Genomic DNA, 11,002 nt, shown 5'->3' on the forward strand with positions numbered 1-11,002 from the left:
ATATAGTCACGAATGAAAGGTAACTGAAAATTGTCAGTTATACAATTTTCTCTCCGAGTGCTAGAGAGCAACTTTCAGTCCTACAAAAAATACCTATATATATATATATATATATATATATATATATATATATATATATATATAGGTAATACAATTATCATAAGATAGACTGACACACACACTGATGTATGTCAGCACACACACTGGGAGGCATGTCGGTGGTAAGGATTACCTTGACAATTTTCAGTTAACTTACATTTTATGACTACAATCAAACTCCATTTGCGCATTTCCAGCTTTCTGAGGGGATAACTTTGTTTACCTTTGGAGGTATTGTGTGTTGATAAATCCCCCTATAAACAGAAATGCTTGACTTTCCTAAACATCTCCAAACATTGCTTTCCCTGTTCTTTTTAATCCAAATGCTAGCTTTTTACTGCAATTTAGTTTTCTGCGTATACCATCCATTTCATTCCCTCTCAGTTTTCTCCTTAGATGAGGGCTTACAGACGCAGTGTTGTCAGCCAAATCCATTTACTTTGACGTTATTCATACTCATCCAAAAATGGCAAGATAATATGGTCAATTGCTGGTAAAAATTTCAAAAAAAAAAAAAAAAAAAAAAAAACCTTCTATCTACTGTATTCATTTAATAGAGACACTTTTTCCATAGTCTTATACGTGTGAATAAAACAAGTAGAAACATTTAATCCAATGGATAATTCAAATACTATTGTAACAGTAGCATTTTCATACCAAGTTTCTAAAAATACCAGAGAAGCGAAAAAATTAAAGCAAAAAAAAGAAGAAGAAGAAGAAGAAGAAGAAGAAGAAGAAGAAGAAGAAGAAGAAGAAGAAGAAGAAGCAGAAGAAGAAGGTGGAGTTGATATGCTGGGTGCTTCCAGTACAGGTGTCTTCAGTAGGCCCCAGTGTTCAGGTAAAGGTTGGGACTTTATTTTATCATCAAAGAACAAAAAAATGTCCTTGTAAACACTCTGGACAGGGAATAGAAGACAACATAAATCTGATGAGAAGGGTCTAGATAGGATGCTGCTCTATGCTAGCAGTAGTGCCTTAAATTCAATGCTGGCAGTGTGACGTGGTTCCTCTTTCACTCTTGTTCGAGAAAATGTGATTTAAACTGATGGCTTGATCATTGATGGGTAGCTTCCTTTGACCTTACATCCTTTCTCTCTCAACATCCTAATAAAAACACCCTAACCCAGGAGTCTGCCGGGCTCGGGTGCGTAATGTGTGGACCACACACACTTACACAGGCTATCATCTCGCTCTCTGCCTCAGCTCCATATCTTTTATATGGCTGCAGTCCACTTTGCTGCTATTATACTGCTCTTCGTGGTAACATTATCACTTAAGATAAGGCTTCAATAAACTGCACTTTCTTTTAGGGGGCACTCTGCTCTTAATCCAATCTCTGAACGTTAGCATCTTTATCACTGGCCTTCCTGGAGACCCTCGCCTCACCTCCAATCCCCATTTCCAATAAGAGCTAGACCATTCTATGCCCCAATGTTAACCCCTTTATGTTCAGCCAAACTCAAAAGAGCCATTGAGGAGTTGATTAAATCGGTTCTAAGTGGTGATTCATATATATGGAGAGGTGGCTGCTTTCACTGGCAGGCAAGGGCAGGGCCATGGAGAGCTGGGTCGTGGCCAAGCGGTGGCACAGCACCCCAGCACCTCCTGGCTGACTCTCTGATTTGCACTAATGTCCTCAGGAGACCGAGCAGAGACCACTGTCAACTGGCCTGGGAGGCCGGCCAGATTGAAACCCCTGCCAGCAAGTTTGAAAGGATAGCAAATCATTTAGCCACCCTGATGGCACATTAGCATTTTTTTCAGGCGATGCACTGGCATGGAATAACTCTACACTATTAAACTGCCTTTGAAGTCGAAGCTCGCAGGATAGCACTGTAAAATACGTATACATAAATAGGAAAGACATTTGAAAGGAGCTCAACAAGAACCAGATCATAAAGCACAAAAAAAAGTGTTGGCTAATTACAGCGTGCCTAACATTGTTTGCCCTCTCTCACAGAGAAGCATTCTGACTCTCAAAGCACAACGCCGAATCTGAGGTGAACATTTTTCAGCACAACAATGCTTAGAACACAGAGGCTGGAAACTGGGAAATAAAAGAATGAAGGACATGTAAGTGTTTGGAGAGCCAAATGCAATGCAGGAAAAACTTATTTTGCTCTACTGTATGGGTGCAATCAATGGCTCCAGATAGTTCGATAGATCATTCATTCACTCAAAGGGGTTTTGAGATGAACACGTTTTTAACCTAAATCCTGGCTGAATGCCTTTGGTGAGATAGACATGAGAAGTATATGGTAGGTTCATTTACAGAGTATATGTCTGAGATGAAGATGAATACATTTCATGGTCTCCGATTTAGAAGCGTCAGTCTGCAAATTGTATAACACTTTTCCACAGTTGTTAACATTGTAAATCTAGCAAAGCTTTTTATATTTTCATTTAGGCTTAATCTGACATAATCAATCTCCATGTTTCTTTGTATAGTCTCTTTTGTAAAGTTATATAAATGGTATCATGGATTTTATTTTTTTCTTTATTAGTTTTTTCCTTATTTATTTTTTTCTATTGGAGGAAATGGGAATGCAACCATCATATTACATTGTACATTGGTTTCCATTTAACCAATTATGATCACTTTGCTTTGTTTAACCCCAAACATGTGTTAAAGTCTATTAAACATTTATTTGCTAAAAAAAAAAAAAAAAAAAAGTCTTAACTGATTTAAGCTGATCTAGCTGAACTCCTACTGGCAATTGCTTTAAAGCAGGAAACCATACCAGCTAAGCTAAGGCTAGCTTGTAAATCAGCTAACCACCTAAGATGAGTAAGTTCATTTTGTAACTAACTGGGTAGACTTTAATATAGACGGAGATAACTAATGATCAATCATTTGATGCTGAGCTGAGGTGTTTTTGCTAAGTGGATTCGCTGCACAGCTCCTCCTGTAGGTTGAAACCATATTGCAGCAGTGCCACCAGAAACATCAGAGAACGTTTATTGGGTATTCATATCATGCTCCAAACAGAAGGATTCATCTGATACGAGCATCAAACATTCCTCCATTCCACTGAGCAACATTCAAATTAGCCTGCCAGAAATATGAAATATCACCCGTATAGACAGACACAACGTGAGGAAGTAGTCATAAAGGAGGAGCGAGAGAACAAGAAAAGGAGGCACAGTCGCTGTCTCTGCTGCTGTCTGTGTTGTAATCCCTCCTTTAGCACGCTAATTAGGAGCATTAGCATGGCTGAGAGCTAAAAACTTGTTTGAGTTCTGCTTGGAGGAACTAGACGTGAGATAGAAGCTATTAGTATTCCAGCAAACAGACCCAAAAAGTGTTGAAAGCTTCAAGAAAAGTTCTTTAACTTTTCATGTTTGCACTGGTGTCTGCACCATTTACACCTTTAATCTTGTTTTGTGAATAGAAAATTTGTCTGGAACAGATCAAGGGAGATGTTGAGTGACTAAACCACAGAACGTCGGCCATCAATAAACTACACTTAAACCATGCCACATCGGTCACTTGTGTGCTAGCAGTATATGACTATCTGTAGCATCTCCCAGGTACAGAAGTATTTATTTTATTTTTTTCCTGCATGATAGTTATGTTTGGTAATCATAAATTCATGCGCCTTATCTTTATTTGATTCCCCAAGTACACACTTTGATCTTGTTTCAAAATCAGTGCTTATTAGTGGGTCAAATAAGCACAACTGCATTCAATAGAAACGTAAACAATCATTTTCATTTAATTGCAAATAACGTACCACATTGTATCAAATAACATTAAAATGTCCAAAACTATTCAAATCACACATAAGTATTATCATTTTAAAATATATTATTTCTATATACTTCCTTTTTTGTTTACCCTTTTAAAATATGAAATGCAACATTTTATTTTATTATTTAAGTTCAGTGCAGAATATATCCAGTTAAACAGGAACAACGTCTCTCCTGCTGTTGATTCCATGCATTAGGTCACAGTTTAGATGGCATTAATCTCAGCCATAATCTGTGTTCCTGGGAGGCTGTCCCCTCGTTCTCTTCTGAAGCTCTCTCTTCCAGACAGGTTCATCGAGAGAGACATTCCCCTCCCTCTTGGCCCCCTCTGGCTTCCTTAAGGAAGAAACAGAATGCTGAGTGGAAGCTCCACAGGTGACCTCATGATCTCTGAGCATCTGGTTGAATTACTTAACATCACGCTCAGCAGATATGTAATCCCACATAATGCCCATTTCTCAAAAAGTGCACCAATTTGGATAAATGCAGCAATTTAGCTTCATGACCATGATATTCCAGCAGGGACAGCTTCATGAGCGCGGAGGGCAGAGGGTGGGCACAGGTCAGGGGAGTGAGAGAGGATGAGAGAGATGAAGGGTGGAGGATTGGTTTCTGGTACTGTGGTTTAGAGCACTGATTTCATTGGTGCAGCTTAATAAAGTCCTGTAAACACATTTTGTTTATGCACAGAGATTTTCAGCAAAGCTGCTCTCACTGGATTTCAGGAATCAAGGCCAAATTAATGGCCATCTTCTCTTGACCTGAATCAGAGGAGGTACAAAAAACTCAATCGAAGAGAGGAAAATCCCTCTTGATATCTAACAAATTTGGTTATGAAGAGACAAACACAAATATGGAAACACACACTCCATATTTCTTATATTACTACATAACTTTATTGTTTTGATTTTGTGTTGCTTTTATAGATTTTGTTAATTGTTTATTAATATATTAGATTTAATATTTAGATTTATTTATAATGTTTTTTTTGTTTTTTTTTGACAAACACCAAACACTGCCGTCTGAATCCACATTTCTGAGTTAACATGAAGAAATTGATTAAAAATTCAGTTTAAATTATTTTTGACTACTGCTAAACACCATGATAACTGCTGAGTTCTTCTTTTTTCTAATTATTCAATAAATATTAATGAATTCTTATTTTTTTCCAAGCATATGACATTTTATTTAAAGCAGACAATCATGCGACTGACCACGTGAGCAGCACATTCCAGGTTGTGTAAGATCACAGAACTGGCTTCTCCATTGTGAATAAATTGACATCCGAATGCATGAGTTTTATCACTGAGGTGCCATGTATTTATTTATTTATTTATTTATTATTTCTAACAGTCCACATAAAAAATTATAATAATAATAAAAAATAAAAACATCAAAATACTGTTACATGTTTACTGTCCATGATGTCGTTTAGAAATGAGAAAGCATCACTGGTATACAAAACGGCTTAATCCAAAGATAAAAAATGGCCCAGCCTAAGAAGTCGGAATGTCATGCAGAAATATTAAATTAATTAACCCCTAAAATATGACTGAGATGTAAAAATCCATTACATTTGATCGGCTTTGGTCCATGTCCATGCTGAAAGAGGATTTGCGATGTTACAAAGAATGATTTGCTAAGTCTGACCAGGGAAATATTGTTCCACATTCTACAATGAAACAAACTGAGATGTTTGATTTATTTTATACTTGTATAAGGCGGCCGAGACTTGGTCTGAAAACAGCCAAAAGTGAGATTTTAATTACCAGCCTGCTGAAGTGCAGCTTAGAGAGAAAGAGCGAGAGAGAGAGAGAGAGAGAGAGAGAGAGGACATACTAAGACCTGCTTTCGAGGGTTAAGACACAGCTTATGTCCTTGGCTGCGTGGGGACTTAATACCAGACACTCCTGGAGAGCATTTGCCTCATCTATCAGAACAAGACGGCAGCGGTTAGGAGAGGAGAACAGGGGGAGGGAGAGAGTGATGATGGAGGACAAGAGGAATATGGATGGACGAATACAGATCCAGAATGAGTCCTCAGATCTATGCCACACTGCCCCCGGTGGACTTGAGCACAAGAGAGGAAAGCTGAGACATTCTGTAATGTCGAGTCTTACAACAGAGTATTGGAAGTTTATATTAAAAGAGCTTTCTTTGATGTTTTGCCAAAATGCCATGAAAAACACTCATTTCCCTTTTGACAAGGGCAGTGACAGGAAACAAATACTGACAAAAGCAACATTTTCATCCAAGGGACGGACGGAACAAAAGTGGACAAATTCAAGAAAAACCTGTATGCTTTGTCTTGTTTTTTCAGTGTTTGCATATATACAGACACCCTTCAAACTATGGATGGAAAGCCAAATTTCATAAAACTGATAATATTATAACCTATATGTTCTTTCCCGTTTTAAGCATTCATGTAATCCAACAACGGATGAAACTAAAGTGGGCAGATGAAGAAAATCTGTATCTTTCTCCTGTTTTCAATTAAGATACCCAAACACACTTCAAACAATTAAAATATACACAGAAACATAATTTCTTAAGATTACAAAACATGTTTTCAGAAAATATGTCTAGAGGTATGTCTAGTTACTTTTCTTAACCCACTGGCAAATAGTTTTCTTATTTTTCTTATTTCTTGTTTTAAGCAATAATGTAAACATGTTTAATGAGGTTTATGATTAAAACAAGAAAAAAAAAAAAAAAAAAAACTGGGCTGAGATAAATAAACTTAATTCTTCCAAAACAAGTCATTTTCTCTCAGCAGTTTTGATTTTAAAGTAATTTAATGTTGTTCTAATTATTATTATTTTTTTGCATATTTTTAATGAGAAATACAAATACAAATGTTGATTAAAAATAAAAGGGATATCTGGTGTTGAAATGTTATTTTATTATTTATTTTTGTTTAAAGAAATTGTATTAAAAAAAAAAAAAAATTTCTTCTGACACTGGCAGTGGCAGGCAACAGATACAGCGAGAAGCAACATTTTTATCCGAGGGATGTATGAGAAAGGAGAAATGGTAAAAAAGTTGACAGATTGAAAAGGGTAGAGAAAGTGGTGTCCTTCAGAAAAAACAAACAAGCTTTGAATAAGAGTGTGAGAAAGGGGGAGAAAATGTCCAAAAAAGACAGAAAGAGAAAGAGAGGGAGAGACAAGCTCTTGGACAGAAGGTTTGCCTGTGGTGCGACAGCTTTCTGTGCCGCACAAGGGTGAGCTTCTGTTCAACTGTGCCATCAGTTAGAGCCTGTCACCAGGTGTGTGTGTGTGTGTGTGTGTGTGTGTGTGTAAGAGTGTGAGTGAGTGTGCCCTACATATACCCTCAACTCTTGACAAAAACTCAATACAGTCTTTCTAATCTCCCACCGCAGCTATTGGACTTTTTGTCAACCTCTCTCTCACACACACAAGCCTCTCCTCATCTTTCATTTTTCCCCCCTTAAATAAAAGACTTGTTTTTCTCCAGGAGTTTTCCTTATATATTTATTGCAATCGACACTGGTTGGCACCATACACAGCAATAATGTGTAAAACACAATTTAGCTTTGGGGAACCTGCCATCCCCAGGGGCAGAGCTGGGTGACATGAACGCTTGCTGTTATCTCGTGTTTACCTGCCTGTTCTGCTTTTATTTTTAAGTACCACGCAACCTAGCTCAGCTCAACAGCACAGCGAAGCAAAACAAGGAGACTTCGCTTGGTGCGTGATGCTTTCTGTGTGCTGAGAGCTTTAAAGGAAGGAGATCAGACACACTGTCTGACTGCATTTCTATTGGTGACAATTGTGTGTTGTATGAACATGTCCATAATTGATCCATAAATCAATTTGATGCATGGACAGTTTGTTATGCTAACTTTGGTATGATAGCATATATTAAGATCTTCAGCTTTTTCGTGAGAGATTTCATCAAATGATAAGCGCTAGCATTTCTCCATCTTAAAAAAATAAAATAAATAAAAATAAATAAATGAATAAATAAATAAATAAAAAGTCTATTTGCTGGACACATGTACTGCTTTAAAACTAGATCATAAAGCTGACAGGCTCCTGAGGCATGATCTACTAAACAAAAAACAGAGCGCCCCATGCTTTACTCCCACTGTCACCGTCAAAGTAGTTTCACACTCTCTCCCCGAGAGCGTTCGTCTGGGTTTATGTGTGTGAAGTTATAGCCTATATTAGCGCTGTGGGTTACATGAACATGCTGCTTTTGCCATCAGATCGTGAGCGAGGGGTATAGTATTTGCAACAATTTAATGAGAGTCGGGGTGAGGAAACAAGTTGAGTGATAAGCAGGTCATTAGGTTTGCTCTGCCAACTCTGCTCGGCTTTGATTTGTGTACGCTGTGTGATACATGTGAAGAAGGAAAAAGAGACTTTGAGGGAGAAAAAAAAAACGCTTAGGAAGTGCAGAATTGAGCTGTACTTCATGAGCTGAAACTCTGTAGCGGAAGATGATTCAATTAAAGTCTGTGGACTTTGTGTTTGATAAACCCAAACAAAGCAGCTGGTTTCCAGCACAGGGAGCTTCAAATGAAGTCCAGAGGCTTTTGGATTTATTTGAAGTTCCCTTTCTGGGTCACCGGTTGGTGCAGAGGAGGACAATCAACTCAATCTATTTAGCACTGTTGAGTCACAGCCTCCCCTTTCAGCTGCTCGCGGAGGGAGTATATGAGAGAGCCGGATACAATCGGCAGCCTCCGATTCAATCCAATTGTTTTTCAAAGACAACCACCTGGTGGCAAGCAGCGGAAACATCCGTCAGCCGATACTAAGCCTGACCGTTTACAGACTCAGAGGCTGTGTGAGGATAACCGCACAAGTGATGAACATGTTGTGTTCGCTCGCCGGTGCATGAGTCGAACATCTATTGACATGCTACGGTCAAGAGCTTGACCTCGGCAAGCTTCCTTTACAAGTTCAAGATCTTGGGGTCCAGTGAAACTCATATGACAGAAAAACAAGATGTCATGCAACTACTTCAAACTCTTTGACACAAACTCAAGGTTTCACAGCCCGGACCTCAGAGACTCCTTCGCAACTCCCAGAGATTCACTACTCGCATGCACTGACACAGGACACAACACAGCGGAGACAAGGAGACCAGGCAGCTTACCGTGAGCTGTCAGCCACAAGATAAGAAAAACCTCCGGGATCATCTCGGCACTTTGCAGGGGTGGTGTTCTCTTGGGTGCCAAGGAGAAGAAGTTCACGCACACACAGACAAATGAATCTTCTGGTTGGCTGCTATTGTCAGTCCCCCGATGTGCCCTCTTAATAAAGAGAGGCTCCTTGTCAATCTCTTTCTTTTAGTGTCTCCTTGTCCAGTCTCTCTCAATGTGCTGTGATAACAACTTGCTGTGTTGTCCTATGGTAACTGAAGTGACTGCTCTGATGGTGTGTGTACAGGCGCTCTCATAAACTCAGAATACTCGTGCTCTCTCTCTCACTCTTGCTCTCACACACTGATCTTCCATTCTCCGCCTGACAGAGTCAGTCTGCCTCTCTCTCTTTCTCACTCCTCCCCACACCTCCCTCCACTTCTCTCGCTCTTTCTCTCGTGGAGGAGCAGGGGAAGGCAGGGGTTGGCTGCTCACAAGGTCCGCCCACCCGATCAAGCATAGCAGCTCTGTTGCAACAAGAGACTGGGAATTAGACCTAATCTTTGAGATCTGAGAAAGAAAGAAAGAAAGAAAGAAAGAAAGAAAGAAAGAAAGAAAGAAAGAAAGAAAGAAAGAATCTGGAAAGCTGTCTTTCTGTAAAAAAAAAAAAAAATAATAATATTTTTCATGAATTTATTTGTAATTATTATATTTTTTTTTCTTTATAGAAGGAAACTTTGATTATGGTGTCTTCACATAATTGTGCTTATGTCTTTTCACTACATGATCCAATACACACACATACACACACATACATTATTTTAGCGATGATCAAAATTAGAGAACAACCCACAATTTCCAAAATTTCTAGGTCACTGTCTAGTCCTGTTTGAAGTTATCCTAACATGAGTAAAATCTCACTGTTTTAAGAGTATTTCATTATTTAAATATGAAGAGTCTGGTTTCAAAATGTGATAAACGTCATTTACTGAAAAAAAAAAAAAAAAACCTTTCTGGCAAAATCAGTATTGTATCTGGCCAGTATTGAAAAGTATATTTTATATTTTACGCAAAATGTGATATTCACAGAGTTATTAGGTCATGTTTTCTCCCTTTTTTTCTAAACCGCGACAAACATCACTCTTCCTTTTTTGCAGAATGCGATATATGCGCTCAACCAATCACAATGCACCATTCCACTGAATCTAGACAGTAACAACCAATCACAGCGCACCATTCCACACAATCTAGACAGTAACAACCAATCACAGCGCACCATTCCACACAATCTAGACAGTAATGGTTGCGCTTTTAATACACCTGGCATCCTAGTGATCCTCATCTACTTTGTGCTTTGCGATCAACAAACAATACCTCCCAGTTATTGTCGTTAATCTAGCATCTCATTCAAATATCCTTAATTATCTGAAAAACCCTATTTACCTGTAAGTCTAACTTTCCGGTTTTGACTGACTTCGCAAGATGGTGAGCCATTCTAAAGTGACTAAACCATCCAACACCAGGCCAATAACAATCACAGCAAGAGAAGTTGATCATTCTAAATCTGCGATTTCTAGAATATTGCATCTTAACAATGTCTCTAACTCATTCAAGTCCCCCTAAAAAGCTAGTAATCCACAAAAGCCAAATTCACAATGATACATTAGGATAATATGGAGAATCTCAATGGGCAGTTGGTTTAAAACTGCAGCTGGAATTGCTGACCAGTTCAGCGCTGAACAGGGTAAGGATCTGCCTTGGCATACAGTGTTTTAACATTTAATAGAAGTTGGACTGAAAACACACTCTGCAGTGACCAAGCCTCTCATCAGCAGAAATACCCACATAGCAAATATCTTCTGGCCCAGATCCGGTCCAAACAATCACTTTTCCCTCAGCCCACGTGCCACAAAGAATGATGGTCCAGAAGTGGCCCAGAATTGGATTAAAGACAAGGGCCACACATGGGCCATGACCGGCCCGAATCTCAGGCATTTAATCACCTTTAATTATCAGCCTTAAGTAAACCAGAATCCCCAA

At 38.7% G+C, this 11,002-nt stretch overlaps 1 protein-coding gene across 4 annotated transcripts in view; it reads right to left on the bottom strand.

Moving 5' to 3' along the window:
- The window catches only part of LOC127934255 (kin of IRRE-like protein 3), a 201,237-nt gene extending 191,874 nt beyond the window's left edge, over positions 1–9,363 (bottom strand). For all 4 annotated transcript variants that reach the window (XM_052531522.1, XM_052531520.1, XM_052531521.1 and 1 more), the window contains exon 1: positions 8,977–9,363. In XM_052531522.1, the coding sequence (XP_052387482.1) occupies positions 8,977–9,019 (43 nt within the window). In that variant the 5' untranslated portion in view covers positions 9,020–9,363. The remainder of the gene's footprint in view (positions 1–8,976) is intronic.
- Between the last annotated feature and the right edge of the window lie 1,639 nt (positions 9,364–11,002).

This window comes from Carassius gibelio, chromosome A18 (genome assembly GCF_023724105.1).
Source record: "Carassius gibelio isolate Cgi1373 ecotype wild population from Czech Republic chromosome A18, carGib1.2-hapl.c, whole genome shotgun sequence".
Taxonomy (NCBI): Eukaryota; Metazoa; Chordata; class Actinopteri; order Cypriniformes; family Cyprinidae; genus Carassius; species Carassius gibelio.